Source organism: Phalaenopsis equestris, unplaced genomic scaffold, assembly GCF_001263595.1.
Source record: "Phalaenopsis equestris unplaced genomic scaffold, ASM126359v1 Scaffold000374, whole genome shotgun sequence".
NCBI lineage: Eukaryota > Viridiplantae > Streptophyta > Magnoliopsida > Asparagales > Orchidaceae > Phalaenopsis > Phalaenopsis equestris.
The window spans coordinates 726,915-743,535 of record NW_018164816.1 but is presented as its reverse complement, the minus strand read 5'-3'; the positions used below and the strand labels follow the sequence as shown (position 1 = coordinate 743,535).

The window sequence follows — 16,621 nt, the reverse complement described above, 5'->3', positions numbered from 1 at the left end:
CCGACAGCTTCTTACGGGCAAACCCCACACCAAAAATAGTGCCGACATCCACATTATTCTCCTCTATTTACTGAGTACATAAAAAATTTTATTTTATTTTTAAGATTTTTCTACACCAAGATATGTATTTTTAAAGCTTCTATAATTATTGAAGCCTAAAATACCTTATTTTTCTACTTATCCACGTCAGCGCCAGCGCAACCTTAGCCTCCTCGAAGTCAAATGCGTCGCCATTCGTTCGCCCGCTCTTTCCACACAGCTGCTAACTTGGCCCGCGGTTCTCGTTCCATCTCCTAGTCCGACGCAATCCAGTATGTCCATCTGATACACACGCGAACGGGCGACATCCGTTTATTGTCCCTGATCATCCTAACTTGAGAACCGTCCACTCTAAAGCGCTTCGATCTTCCTTGATGCTCAATGAAATGACTCATGATTTATTCATACACCTTCATCTAAGTGAGGTGAACTTATTTATATAGTTAAATACATATGAAATACACATTTCTTTCACAAAGGTCCAAACTGAGGAAAAACTTAGGGATTTCTACCTTTGCCCAAGAGGTAAGGCCTCGATTGAGCTAGTTGGAGACGATCGCCTTGACCTCACAAACCTCCTCGAAGTGTCACTTTGCTCTGTGATGGGTTCTATGAATGGTTTCAATCAGAGGATGGCTCAATTTTGGTCCAGGTCTAGGTTAGAGTGCTTGGGAGACAGGGATTTTCATTAGGGAGGTCTTGTTTTGGTCTGGTGAAGCTTAAGGGTGGATCAATTTGGAGTTTTGATGGACTTTGTGGTATGGCCGTGGAATGTCCTGGATTTTGAATTCAAAATTAGGGTTGTATGAGTGGTTTCAAGGCTTGAAAATGGTGAAGATGATCTTCTTAGGAGTGTGGGAGTGGTTTGGGTTGATTTTGGCAGGGCCTTGTCAGTGTTGGTGCACTTGTCCCATTTGGCCGTGGGGGTGACCGTTTTATAAGTTCGGCCAAGAGGAGGGGGAGGGCTCCAATTGGCTGGTGAAAGCTTGCTTAGGTGGAGAGGAGAGAGGGGGCAAGAATCCAATTAAAATGAGACACAATGAATGAGTGCAATTTTGAGTTTTGGCCATAATGGTACTCTTGGGTTTGGGATTTTCTGGCAACAAAGATGGTCGGCTGTCCAGAGAAAAGTCACCATCCCACTGAGGATGGTTAGAAGCCATTTTGGTTTGTGCATGGGTAGAGGTAATTAATTAAAATGGAAAGGGGTTTGGGTCAACTTGGGTTTAGGCTCATGGAAGTGGCTTCGGTGCCTCCCATGGCTGACCAATGTTAGAGGGACCAACTAGTTTAGTGGGGTCAAGTCCCATTCCAAGTGTCTTAGGGCTAACCATGGGTTTGAGTGAGACATGAGAGGGGTTAATCACTTTTAATGAATCATTAAAGGGTCTCCTCCTTTTCTCATTTAAAGCATGGTAACATGGCATGACTCTCATGGCTCGTCTATTGCTTGGGAAAAGGCTTCATTGCTTACATATGGCTTGCCTCTTTGCTTGAAGAGGGATTTTGGAATATTGAGATTTTTTTTATGAAGTGTTTTCATGAGGCTTATTTTGGAATATTTTAGATCATGAAGCTCATGGTGTATGGTTTTAAATTGATTAAGAGGATGATTATGGGAGACTTAAAGTTTTGGGCTTTTAAAATTAAGTAGGGTGGAATTTTGGAATTAAGTATGTGGGCTTTTAAAATTAAGGATGAGAGGGTTAACTTTGGGCTTGATGAAATTTATAATTTGTCATAATGAAATTTAGACTTGAATTTAGTGAAGTTTGACTTTGTCTTATGGGTTCAATTTTGGTGAAAATTGGATTTAGGGTCAATTTGGGGTGGTTTGGCTTGAGTTTGAATTTAGGTTTGGAATTTTGTGGAATTGGTCTTGAATTTAAAATTGAGTGGATTTGATAAAAGTTGGGGTAATTTGGGGATTTTGGGTAATTTTGGTAATTTTGGGGATTTTTTGGTATTTTGGGAATTTTGGTCAATTTTGGTGAAGTTGAGGCACTTGGGTAACTTGGAAGTTTTGAGCTTTTAACATGAATCAAAGTTTTGGGCTTTTAAAATTAAGTAGGGTGGAATTTTGGAATTAAGTATGTGGGCTTTTTAAAATGAAGGATGAGAGGGTTAACTTTGGGCTTGATGAAATTTATAATTTGTCATAATGAAATTAGCCTTGAATTTAGTGAAGTTTGACTTTGGCTTCTGGGTTCAATTTTGGTGAAATTTGGATTTAGGGTCAATTTGGGGTGGTTTGGCTTGAGTTTAAATTTAGGTTTGGAATTTGGTGGAATTGGTCTTGAATTTAAAATGGAATGGATTTGATAAAAGTTGGGGTAATTTAGGGATTTTGGGTAATTTAGGTATTTTTGGGAATTTTTGGGAATTTTGGTCAATTTTGGTGAAGTTGAGGCACTTGGGTAACTTGGAAGTTTTGGGCTTTTAACATGAATCAAAGTTTTGGGCTTTTAAAATTAAGTAGGGTGGAATTTTGGAATTAATTATGTGGGCTTTTAAAATTAAGGATGAGAGGGTTAACTTTGGCCTTGATGAAATTTAGAATTTGTCATAATGAAATTTAGACTTGAATTTAGTGAAGTTTGACTTTGGCTTCTGGGTTCAATTTTGGTGAAAATTGGATTTATGGTCAATTTGGGTGGTTTGGCTTGAGTTTGAATTTAGGTTTGGAATTTGGTGGAATTGGTCTTGAATTTAAAATTGAGTGGATTTGATAAAAGTTGGGGTAATTTGGGGATTTTGGGTAATTTTGGGAATTTTTTGGGTATTTTGGGAATTTTGGTCAATTTTGGTGAAGTTGAAGCACTTCGGTAACTTGGAAGGGCTTAAAGGTGATTTTGGTGAAAATTGGATGTTTTGAGAATTTTTTGAAAAATTTAGGGGTCAAAGGGCAATTTGGTCATTTTGGTAAATTTGGGGGAATTTGGACAAATTGGATGGCTAGGATTGGTTTTGGTAGATTTTTTAGCAAATTGGAGATTTTAACAATTTTTTATGTTTTTTAGAAGTTGGGGGTATTTTGGTAATTTGGCCAATTTTAGTGGATTTGGGGAATTTTAAGTAGATGGGATGATGTGGTTATGCAAGCCATGAAAAGCCTCCCTGAAGTCACATGAGCCTTATGAGAACTCATCTTGAGGCCTTCACATGTTGGTCCTAGCTATTCTAACTAAAGGCTAAGGGCTTGGGACCACCCACATGAGTTTTTAAGAGAGTTAAAGAGTAGCTATGAGCTTGAAGTGAAAGATAGGTCAATTTGGGTGAATGAATGGCTTTGGATGTGTGTGAGAATTATGGTGAGTCCAAGTGTGTGTGCAAGACCAAGCCATCCAGGATTGCCCTAAGGCCTGACAATCCTATAGGTACTCTTTCTGAGTTTCCTCTTATTCGTCTCAACCTTCTAAGTGCTAGGGGTCAAAAACAATACATGTGAGACTCAAAGAAGATCAGGAAAGTGGTTTGAGTTTTTCAATTTCAGTGGTTCCCATCACTAGGCTCATACGATAGTCAATAGAAAAGTTCTGAGGCTAGACCCTAAGTCCTAAGGAGAAAACTAGACCTCACCAAAAATGAGGTTAACAATGTCTAGGAATTCTATTATTTGGTTGTTGACATACCCTTTTGGGGTTTTAGTATTATTTCTATGGTATATTTTGTGCTCTTTTTATAAGCCCTCTTTTGTTAAGTCGCAACTGCATGTTGTGTTACAATGATTCACCTCTACCCAATAACCTAGTTTAGTCTTGAAAGTAAGAGGCTTCCTTAAGATAACAAAATTCTCTTTTATATTTCTATTTTTATTATTTATAAATGCTATATCAAGAGTCATTATAGGTATCCTCCAGAGTATAATTGGACATACAGATACATCACTGTGGGTAGTCTCTTTAAACCTTTAATAAAAATAAATTTAGTTTTGCTCTTGTAAAATATGAAGGCCATTATACAGTTTTTTTCATATAGTTGCTTAGTTCGAGTATGGTCAATTTACTTTGGAATGCTCATATTTGACTTTTATGTAAATTTTAAATTTTTATTTAGTTTTTATGAATTTTCAAATTTTTATTTAATTAATAAGAGTCTATTAAATTATTTATGTAGTTTCCTAATCAACGTCACATCAATAGCTGATACGACTGCACATTTCATGCACTCGCACATGATTAGATAGTGCAGTTTAGCCAAGGGTTTTATAAGGGTGCCTTTATCTAATACTGCCCGATCAAAAAGTGTGAATGGAGTATCCTAATTTTGTCTCCTACCTCTAGCTAGAAGATGTGGATTGCCGCTATCTCCTTTCTAGTTCACACAATTTAGAGTGGCAGGCTCGAGTCTTCCTTGTCCAAAAGGATCAAGAGACCCTAGCTATGGTTCTACTTTAAATGTTTTTGTCATTAATCCTAATATGTTTCTCTATGTTCTAAATCAAAATGAATAGAGAAGGATTTGAGAATAATATCTAGAAGCAGAGTGAGCCAATCTAATTCCAGTGGCATGGAGCTTCATGACACTCCCAAGAACACTTTATCTTTAGACATCAACAACTTATGATGCTTGAGTTGGTGTGAAGACCAATTCCATGGGTGGTCATTGTTGGAGTTGGTGTCTAGAGTACACAGAGCATTGTTATAATGGGAGAGAAGGCTTTGAGAAGTTTATTTCAAGCTAAGGAATCAATGAATTATCAATTGATCCTTTTGAATTACAAATGAGTCCATTCAAAATTGAGCTTTTATAACCATGATAATAATGATAGAGCTAGGGAAGACTATCCTACTCTCTAGAGAGCAATGTTGGGTGACCGATTAGATCAATATGACAACCACCCTTCAGTGGCTAAGGCTCAAAAGAATGCCAAGATCGAAGAACTTTGACATGAGTTCTTTTTAGCTAAGCCATGAGCTTTCGGCTCTACATGGAGAAAACCCAACTTTAAATCTAGCACATATATAACATGGAGAACTTAAGGAGGTCCTAGTATTACAAATTTGAGCAATGGGCTAGGCTTTGCAGAATAGTCTGAGACCGCTGACATAGACGAGGTCAATTAGCACAGTTAGTTAAGTAGGGCTTGGTTGAGTCGACCAAATGAGGTGGCTCAATCAGTGTGAAGCCCCAACCCATTGATACTGACTTGAATCCAAATTCTTGGAAAGTGGATGCCTGAATCTACCATTGAGTCAATCAGTGCTCTCAAGTTAGTCATTTTGACTGATGTAGGTGCAACATAATTAGCTTAAAGGTTGGACCAAGTGGAAGCAACTATGCCTTGGGTCGGTCAATTAGGATTGTGTATTCTTTAAACTCAATGTAGCTCAAATGGATGCTCTTGGGATCGACTTAGACTAGGATAGATTTGTCTTAACTTTAGGAGTGAGTGGCTTGATTATAACTTTAGTTAATGTTTATGTTAAGATTTGATTAAGTTAAGGCATAGTTTTAGTTTGATTTTTGTCCCTAGATTAAAACTAGTTTATATAAATATAGGATCATTCATATAGGTCCAATTTAGATTAAGATAAATTTAGTTTAAGTTAGGTTTATGTTCAACATTACTTTAACTTTAAGTTTATAACTGATTTATTTATAAGATTTGGATTTAAGTTTAGATTAAATTGAGTTTTAGTTTTGTTTTAGCTTCAATTTAAAATTTAGTCTTAAGTTGAGCTATATTAGATTTATCATTAATTTAGTTTTAAAATTCTCTTACATTGGTTTTGTTCTAAATGTGATTTAGTTTTAGACTTAACTTCCAAGTTAGCTTATTTTTAGTTGAGGTTTAAATTTGACTTGACTTTAGTTTAGATTGAAGTTGGTTTAATTATACTTAGATTCAATTCAACAAAGGTGTAACTTAGTGTAATTGTAATTAGTTTTGCATTAAAATAGATTAGTGTTAAGTTGAATTTAGTTTTAAGTTATATGTGGATTAAGTTAGGCTTGGATTTATTTATATTGAATTTACTTGAGCATAGTTTTGACTTCTTAAAATTTATTTAAACAAGTTCTAGGTTTATTTTAAGCTTAGGTTTGATTAAATTAGGTATTAGCTTAAATTAATTTTAGTTTTAATTTAGTTTTGAATGGGAGCCAATAAAACCTTATCAAGCCAACCATGAACTAAGCCAAGCCAAAGCCCTACTTGAGTTTGAGATCTCAAACTTCCAAAGTGAACTTTTCACTAGACTCCTAACTACATCGAGAGAGATGGGGTCTAAATAGGGCTCTGTTGGGTTAGAGCTTTCTTGGGCTTGAAGGAAAAGGACTGAGCTAGTTAGATCAGAAACAATAATCATGTATGGGGCACTAGGAAGTACTCTTAAGCCTAGGAAAGGGACTAAAGGTTAGATAATATTGGTCGACCAAAAGTAAGGTTAACACCCCTCACCACTTATGGCAATAGTATTGTAGAATGATTTTTAATACGGGGATTTTGAGAAAGACCATCACAACCTTTGGAAGATTAGTTCTCCATTTTTTTACATATAATTATGTCTTTTATTTTCTAGGCAAGTGCTGTCACAGAAATCTCTTTCAAATTTGTTTTGATGTCATTTAATGTACCCTCTTCTTAAAATATACCCCTTTCATCCTCTATGAAGTCCTTTAGGTCCATTCTAATTTTTAGTTGATTAGAAATTTATCAATGTTATTCAGACAACATAAGCATTGATTCCATAATTAAGAGTGTTCTCAAAGTTATTTGGCATTATAATTAACCATACGAGTTTACTTTTATGGGAATATTTCCCATCAAAAATAAAAATAATTTTTTTGAAGCCACATTACTTGAATGAGAAATATTTGAGATATATAAATCAATTTGATTCAATTGATTCATTTCATGCACATATATGGAGTGTATTAATCAAGTTACATTCAATCCTCTACTACACACATCACATGCCTCCTTAGAAGTCCTATATATATATATATATATATATATATATTTCTCACACACACATCACCTGCTTATATATTATATATATATATATATATATATATATATATATATATATATATAACTTTAGAAAAATAAGAGCTCTTATTCTTATGTATCTTAACTTATACATTGACATTCAAAGGATAAAGATTTAAAGAAAATTTAAACCAATAACATAACGATTAAAATGAAAAAAAAATGATGACTTGTTTTAAATCTTAGCATTAATTTAAAAAATATGTATTGATGCCAGGAATAAAAATGTTGAATATAAGAGCTCTTATCATTCTCAAAAGATAACTATATATTCTTTCATATTACAAAGTGCCCACACTCAATGCTATTCACTTATTATGTACAATCACCAACATGCTATAATAAATCTATGACCAATGCATATATAGACCAAACTCTACTTATAATATGAGAGTCACTTCCACAAATCAATTTGCTCGCCAGATGTCGATGTAGATGCACATTCTGCAGCGACAATCTCCTTACCTGCAACATCATTTGCTTTTTCTAAATTACATACATCTGATTCTTTGGAGACATCATCCTGGCTCAGTTGCGACGCCACAAACTTGTCAAAAATTCTCCAATCTGTGACAATCTGCAGCTGATGATTGTTCTGCAAAGTCTCATGGTTGATGAAGTGAGGAAACTTGGGACTTTCAAGGTGAGGGAGATCAAGGAAAGAATGATTCTGAAGAAGGTGGTTGTGATTTATCACTTCAAGTTCTGGTTTGCAGTTGTAACAGAGAGAGGGGTGATGATATGTTTCAGTGTTTGGATATGTTAATTTCTTTGGTGAATCAAATTGTGGTATAAATGGTACACTTTCATCGTACCAATGGCAGGAAGGGGAGTCATGGTTTATCAGGGTTTGTGTTGAAGCAATTCTTTTTCTGAACACTCTGCAGACTACCCATCCTTCTTCCTGAGAAATGAATCAGTGGAAATAATAGGCAATATACCTTATAACATGCATCAATGGTTACCATTCATGTAATTCAAATTTGAATATAATAAACATATTTTCTAATCTTTCTATCATAAGATTGAATTATAATGACACTTTTTTAAAAAATACAATTCAAAATTAAGTTTTGGTCAATGCTTTTATAATGTTCATGGAAAGTATTATCTTATGTCATATTAATGTTACATTTAAATGTTTTGGAGAAATATGATAATAGATGAGTTTGAATGTTTCAAACAAAGTACTTACTTGGGGAGGGCCATTTTCATCTGTTTCCAGTCGATATTCGTGCATGATCCAGTCCAACTTCTGCCCATTTGGTGCTCTGCCTTTATAAAAGACCAAGGTCTTTCGCATTCCAACAAGATTATCTTTTGAGTAGATTGGTTTATCTCTTCCAGTTGCCTTCCAAAACCCAGCTGTAGTGGCTCGATTAGTGCGAGTTCCAGTTGGATACTTCTTATCTTTGTGACTGAAAAAATACCACTCATTCTGCTCTTCCACACCTATATCACATTTCTCTGCCCAAAGAAAAAAAATGGCAATATAAATTTGTCAATATGCATGGCTATTTATGCAGCCTTTGTATATCAATCCAAGAGGTTTGAATAAAATAAATGATCATGTATAGAACTCCATATGCAAAATTACCATAAGCTTTGTGTTCGCAAACAGCTCGTGTTCGACTCGTTAAGAAGCTCGTGTTCGGCTCGGTAATTTTGTTTTATAAGTTAACGAGCCGAAAACGAACAAAGAGCCGAAAACGAACAAAGATTTGTTCTTTCGTGTTCGGCTTGTTTTGGCTCGAAATACTATTCATCAAGTATATATATATATATAATTGATGAATAGTATTTTAAAAAAAATTAATTCATTTTATTATTAAATTACATTCAAATAATGTTTTAATATAAACAAAAAATTTTAAATCTTGCCTCAATCCTTCACATCTTATGGCTATGTGATTAGGTTTGTCAAAACAACTCTTTGTTCGTGAACGGCTCGTCTTCGGCTGCCTAAGCAAATGAGCCGAACACGAACACACTTTTTGAGCTCGAAATATAAACGAGTCGAGCACTAGCTAAGCCTGGGCTCACTCGTGTTCGGCTCGTTTACACTCTTATTGATATGTAAGGGTAATAATATCTTTTTTACAATCTCTTGGTAGCCGTTTAACCTAAGAAAACCGATTGACTTAGTTTAATTTAGATTTGAAGTTCTTTTAAATGAAAAAAAAAAAATGACGAACCAGATTATACTAAAGCATGATTATCTTAAGCCATCTATTTAATCACAAATATAGAGTTTATAAATAACTTTTCAACTGTTATTACTGCTCAAAAAGATTCAAATTGAACATATTAAACAATTTAAAACCAAATGATTGGGTTCGATTCAATTCGATTCCAATCCATGATTTGGAACTAAATTGAATCGTGCCCACATATTGCAAACAATTGCAACTAATTTGGCCCTATAATACTATAGTTTCCGGAATCCTTGACATGCAAAACTCTAGTATTACTGCAATAATTTAGTTTGAGTTCTTAGCATCGGATCATACACATTTTTAATAATAATAAAATCTAATATAACACACCTTATCAAATATCTGTCAAGTATTTTTGAGTTATGACATTTTGTACATGGCATACTCATATCAGGATTGTCTTTGTAGCTTCTGCTTTATTAACTAGGATAAGAAATCTTCATTATCTAAGCACTAGCTCATCTTATTTGTAGTTCATTGATATTAACTTCATATATAATTTCTGATTTTTCTATTTTCTTAAACAATTTAAAATATTTATTTTCAATTATAAATGCCCTATGAGAAGCACCATCACTATTGTTATCAAAGCCACCATCATTTGCTTTATGTAATTTTCATTATAATGGAAATATTTTATTTTAAAAAGAAAAAAAGAAAATAAGAGTAGCATTCTTAGGTGTCAAGAAAATCTATCTAACATGAGAACAAATTTAGGGTCTGTTTAGGGCAACTTATTTGGTGCAGTGGCGTTTTTAAAACACGCCTGATCTGATAGTTTATGCATTTTCAAAACACTGAAAACTGCATTTTCACACCGCACCTATCTAGTTGTGGTGGCAACTTTCTAGTTGCCCTCTGACTTTTCCAGAAAAAAAAAAAAATTGTAATAGCCACCGCACTTAGCTTAGCAACAAGTTATTTTTGATCAGCTTATCAGCAAATTATTCAATAAGCTGCAGCTGTCCCAAACAGATCCTTAATTGTCGTTATTTATAAATTATTGTCCTTATTCTTAAGAAATTAAGTTTTCATAAAAAAATAAATAAAGTTGATGGGAGTTTTATTTATATCTATCTCAAATGAAGAAATAAGAACATAGTTGATCATATATGATGTTACCTTGAAGATCCCATGGTTCAATTTTATAGAGATCAACATCTTTTATGACATCCACATCAATCCTTCTTGATGCAACTTTCTTTCTAAGATAGTAATCTACAAGTTCTTCATCGGTGGGATGAAATCTAAATCCCGGTGGAACAAGCGAAAAAGAAGTCATTTTTAAAATTGTTCTCTGCAACATGCATGAAACATTACAATATCAGACATGTAATAAAAGGATTTCATTTTTTGAAATGTGAATAATATATATTGAAGATATTATGCCTTGTAAACAATATATTAAACATGCTAGAATGTGTTTGATAAATGAAAGTCAAGTTTTCTAGCATTCATTCATATATAAAAAAATATACATTTTTAAAATAAAAGGAAAGTAAGAAAAGCATACAAAAGTACATAAAAATTATCGTGATTAATTCTAATATATATTTTAATGCAGAGACTTGTGGTTATATAAAATTCACACCATATATTAAATTATGTGAACGTCATTTTTTTATTTATTATTTTTATTTTTCGGTAAGTTGAGTTTTAATGTCAACTATGTTAGAAATTAATGATTAGTAGTTAGAGTGTGCTTTGAACTTGAGTCTTCTAAACAGAGACAAAACTCTCCACCAACTTCTCCACAAGTCTTGCGCTGTATGCGAGCGTCATGAAAACTGATTCATTCAAAGGGAGACATGTCGAACACGACGAACAGCTTTATATTAAAATTCAATTGCTAGTGAATCGCAACAAAAGAAATAATGAAATTGAAATTTTGGATTGTAAGGTGGTTCAAATTTATTATAGAATGAAAGCAAATGATATATAAAAAGTTCTGTAATTTTGGTGGAGTTGTTCAGATGTATGAGATTTTGAATTAATCATATTATTATTTCTGTAACTGAAAAAAACAAAATAAACGCAATATATGGAAGGAACATATCTTAAGCATGCATCAATCCTTAAGAACATTGCCACCAAATCAGCCAGGTATGTTCTAATTTTGCCAGAAACTTATAGCCACCAAATACTACAACTGGATATAATTGTCATCATATAAAAGAAATATAAGTTGGTTTTTTTCCTTCGAGAAAACATTTCCAAGGCATTATGAGATTTCATCATCTTTCTATCTTTCCACATGCAAGATTTTTCCAGACATGGGTAGTGATGCATGAAGGATACATTTATAGTACATAAGAAATTAGAACTGGTTCATGATGAAAATGAACCTAAGATGCTTGTTAGTAGTTAAAAAACTCTGCAATTTATGATATAATTTTGCTGGCGCATGTCAGAGACAACGCATGCAATTAAAAATTAGATGTGCGGAGAGGACGACTAGAATTACAAACAAATTAAGGGATTAAAGTTTTATTGAATCATGAAACTGAAATATTTTGTATTTTGCTCCATCAAACGCTTTGAATTATAAACTCTATCCATTTTAAATGCAATGCACTATAAGCATAACCAACTAAATAGTAGCATTATTTTGCTATTGTCTTTATGTATGCTTTTTCTTTGATAATAAGCCACTATTTAATGGAAAGTAATATACACATATACATACATCTAATGTCTTTCGATCTTAAACACTCCCATTGCACATTGATATTCATCTCTATCATATACGACGCCCCCCTACCCCCCTAATCACTCCTATCACCGATGACTTCCTATAATCCTCCCTATCTCTTGTAATGCCTCTTTTTTCAAATATTTATGAAAAAAAACATCAATTGAAGATTGAATTTGTTATTTGACATATAGAATTGAGAAATATCAAGTGAATTTTTTGTATCAATTTTTTTTTTTGTTACGAGATCAACTCATTTTTTGATATAGACTTGTACACCAACAAACTTTATTCTAACTTCTTTTTATTAAAACTAAATCTTTGATAAATACTTATTAAAAACATCATGGTAAATAAAAGATAAATGATTAGGGTGCAAATGAGTTGAGCCGAGTTTAAGTCATGCTAAACCTGAGCTCGACTTGCCTATCATGCATTGACATGACCACGTACGTAATGTCTTTTTGCGCACATGTATAACATAGTAATTCATAATCTAGCTCTAATTTTATAGAACATAACTCATATTGTTTTACACATGAATTGTATACATTTTCTCACTATTCATTATCAAGATATACGCCTAGCGCATAGAAAAATTTTGACCGGCCACTCCTAATAACCTTTACTTGTAGATTGTAGCTTACTTTAACTTTTGCATGTTCTCATACATCTCTACAAAATCAGCACTACCAAATGGGACCAATAATGATGTTCTCTTGGCTTCCATATTATGTTAGAAATAGTCAATATTGTGTCCTTCTTATTATTTGAGATCAGAAACAATTTCAAACTCTTCTGATACCTTTAAAAATCTATAAATATAAGAATTTTATATACACATTAACATAATGAAACTCAAATCAACATTTGTGATGTGTGTGTGTGTGTGTGTTTGTGCCTTTCATTTATTTATTTAAACATAATGAAACTACAAATCATGAATCAAATAAGAAACACTGAGGGATAGTTGTTAGATCAGCATAATTATTAAAATCATTATTGTAAATACCAGCATAATTATTATCTTAAAAAGCCAAATTAATGATTAATTAAGATTGCACAACCATCAATAAATGAACATAAAATCACTGGATAAAAAGCTTCTTCGATTTACAGTCAGAGAAGTGAAGACAGTACCATGCATGAAAACAACAAGTTCAATTACTGCAATCTATCATACTGTATAATTTAGTTCTAAATGAATCACGTATGCCTGTTACATAAAGTTACAAATCAGTGAAAATTAAAACATTATTTTATTTTTCACATAAAATGAATGAAAATTAAATTATATATATATATATTAATACACACATGTAATGGGGAGGTCTGGGAGTTGCGACGATAATGGGCATCCTTGCTAGGGCTTCGTTTCTTGGCCTCGGATTGGGTGAGATCTTTCCCGTTTCTTTCTCCTTTTTTTTATTTTTCACATGCTTTGAGCTCCCTAGATCTAGATCTGGAAGATTTGTTGGTTTCTTTCTTTTATTTTGCTGTTTTTGGATTTCGATTTCCAAATCGAGGGATTTTTCTTGATATATATATATATATATATATATATATATATATATATATAAACGAATGGGCAGCCCGGAAATGATTGTAATAATTATGAATCAATGCACAAGCACCGAGGGTAACTTGCTATGGAGAGATGTCAAAAGTAGTCTTGCTTTTATCAACCTAATTATTATCTTAAAAGTTATAAGTAAACTATCAGTTACACAACCATTAAGGCAGCGCCAAAACATGTACATATACAAATAATTCTAGCATTAAAAATCATAAATATATATATATTAAAAATTAATCATTTATTACTTTTATCAAAAAGTTCTGGCTCAAATGACATGCTTCTCAATTTCAAAATTATTAATTGTCAATTCAAGGCCGAGCGAAAACAGTGCCGACGAATTCTCTTAATTCTTATGTCAATTATTAAAATATTGTAATCATCATAAAGTAACTATGAGATAAACATTTATCCTTTTCAAAAAATATATCTATGATTTAATCAAATAGTCTAATGTGCTTCTATAATTATAATGCATCATGTTTATATTATTTTTTCCTACATTGCTATATATCAGTATTTATTTATATCAATATGATTTCGTGTTAATCATATTGCAAGCACATCTAGAATTTTTTTAGTTACAATCCCTTAAAATCTTACCTCAATTTTCTTGGCTAATAGTTTGTGTTGTGTTATTAAATAAGAAGTAAACTCACAAACTTGAGAATATTTATGTTTTGTATGTGCATATGCTTAGTATTAAAGTAATGCTTTATCTTAAAAAAGATTAGCATCACATTATGAAAATCCACCTAAATTTTTATTTTTAGATGACCAAAACATTACCTTTTTAGCATTTAGATTAGAGTGAGAAATATATGAAAACAGAAGCGCGAAATTTACTAGAAGATACAGGTAGATTACAGGGAGGTTACATGAGTATAACGCAGATATAATCTCCCAATACCCTCTAAGTAACCTCCCTGACATACGCGGCGCTACATGCAAAATTTTTTCGAGAAATAGAGAGAAGCGCAATTAGAGGAAGAATACCTTTATTGCTACAGCGCTGAAGAAGTTCGATCCCACGTCTTGAGTTTCTTCAATAAAAAATCTCAAACAATCACAAAAATGAAGTCCATCTGTAGTGCTAGCCGTAATGAATCATACCATATATCCAAAATCTGAAATGCTCTGATACACAGAAGTATCAATAATATTATGTGTGGGCGTTAGAGAGAGAGAGAGAGAGAGGTTAAATGCACAATGAGAGAGAAACAGAGATAAAGATGAGATTTTTATATATGATCTAACCTTAATTTAAAGCCTTCCTTCCATTTTCACTTCGATTGTAGCAAATGAATTTGAAGAATAGAAATAAGAGGATGTAATCTGGTTTATAAATATCTATCTCTAAGCTCTCTCTTTCGGTGTAAAAGGCGAGAAGAATTGCAGGAAAAGGTTTGAGATGGAGAAGCAATGGCGGTAGTGCCGGGAAAAAAGGCAGCGCCTTTGGCCGCAACCGCCGCTTGCTTCACCGGCCACCGACAGTGACCACCTTTTCTCTCCCTCCCAACGGTAACGGAGAAGCCGCAACGGTGGTTCGTAGCTTCTTAAAGATGTCTCACCGTCCTCCATGTAGCCAAAAAGGAAAAATGGAAATGATGGCCACAAAGCTCCTCTGTTAGTTTAAATAATAATAACAATAATAATAATAATATTTAGTTTTGTATGGAAAGGTAGCTTTATGTATTTTATAATATGATATATTTTGTTATAAAAGTATTTTTTTGGCAAGTTTTGAGTGTTTCATTGAAAGGAATGATAAAGTATCTTAGCCAAGTTGATGGAAGGAAGTAGCTTAGATTTTAAGGAAAGTATTCTTGTATTCTATACTAAATTTTGTCTAGGATATTATGTCTTAAATTCATTTCTTTTCCCCAAAAAGTTCCTTTTTTTTAAAAAAAAATTTATTGAACTTGAATGTGACCTTAGATTTGAAGCGCTTTAACCTTATTTAGATTTTTAAAATGATTTTTTTTATCCATAATCAAAACTTAATCTAACATAACTAAGATAATTAGACATTGTGATGATCGAACAAAACCATATTATGGATTTGAAGTAGTTTATTTAATATATTTATTTTTGGTATTCCATTGTAAGTAAGAAGTTAGAATTTATAGCTACGAAGTATAACAAAATTCTATACATCTATAATAAAAAAGGTTTGCATAGATGTTGAGGCAATCCAATAGTCGACGACCTCACTTCAGTCGACCCGCCAAGCTCTCTCATTCGGCCACGTCATTTCAGACTGATAATAATCATGGACATGAAAGTCTGCATTGATCTCGACACGATCCAACAAACAAAATAAAAAGTTGGGAGATCAAAACCTCAAACTTTTCTGGCTGCACATCACGGAGCTGAAGGCGATCGGTTCCTTGAGCTGAGGGGATCTCAACCTCATGAGGACGAAGCTTAGCCAAGATGGACGGATCCAACACTCCAACCACTCCTATCGGGTCAACCGTCAAACACATCGATTCATCCCCGAGCAGTCCTTTAGAATGCCTGGAGCCTTTTGTGGACCCCGGGTTCGCTACAAAACTAGCCTCAGCAGCATCACACTCTGCAATAGCCTAAAGAAGGTCCCACCATCCTGTTTATGTTTGACGTGGTGAAGGAACATGCTTCTTCCCAGTCTCTTGCCTTGCCGGCGGGGGCTAAAAAACATGTTGGGAAGCATTTGTCAGAGAATGATCGGAGACAACCCCTTGATCATTTGTAGTCAGTCCTCTGGCGGTATCAATATCAAAACTGGCCCTCTATCCTATCCTTTCACAAGTTCGGGAAAAATTGAAGGGCGAGTCGACTATTCTGCTTGCCCATCATCTAGATGGATCTAACCCACTGTATGACGCTTCTTCATGGGAAAACCTACCTCTATCATCCAATAACCCCCTACAGGACGATCATTAACAAATTCAATTATCCCACTTCGACCACTGGTTCAAAAGTCATTGCCTTGGCCACTACACGTTAGTCGGGTCGTTCACCCCTATAAGCCGATTTAGACCGCTTCTTCATTACCTGAAATACTATAGCACGAGCCTCCTCATTTAACTTGACTGACTTGGGAAGTTGTACACCCTCCA

General features: G+C 33.7%; 1 protein-coding gene across 1 annotated transcript; it reads right to left on the bottom strand.

Annotated features, from left to right (window-relative positions):
* Positions 1-7,328: 7,328 nt before the first annotated feature.
* Positions 7,329-14,936, bottom strand: LOC110026513 (NAC domain-containing protein 7-like). The gene is made up of 5 exons (XM_020727478.1): positions 14,775-14,936; positions 14,514-14,654; positions 10,372-10,546; positions 8,229-8,500; positions 7,329-7,937 (listed from the first exon to the last, which is right to left on the bottom strand). Exons 3-5 carry the CDS (start codon positions 10,529-10,531, stop codon positions 7,428-7,430), a joined length of 942 nt encoding a protein of 313 aa, XP_020583137.1. The 5' UTR covers positions 10,532-10,546; positions 14,514-14,654; positions 14,775-14,936; the 3' UTR covers positions 7,329-7,427.
* Between the last annotated feature and the right edge of the window lie 1,685 nt (positions 14,937-16,621).

What these genes read in the sequence shown, in the direction of transcription:
- LOC110026513 (XM_020727478.1), bottom strand. Translation starts at nt 10,531, where the DNA reads ATGACTTCTTTTTCGCTTGTTCCACCGGGATTTAGATTTCATCCCACC. An exon ending in TGAACCATGGGATCTTCAAG is followed by an intron (nt 8,501 to 10,371) that starts GTAACATCATAT and finishes TTCTTTGGGCAG; the next exon opens with AGAAATGTGATATAGGTGTG. An exon ending in ATGAAAATGGCCCTCCCCAA is followed by an intron (nt 7,938 to 8,228) that starts GTAAGTACTTTG and finishes TTCATTTCTCAG; the next exon opens with GAAGAAGGATGGGTAGTCTG.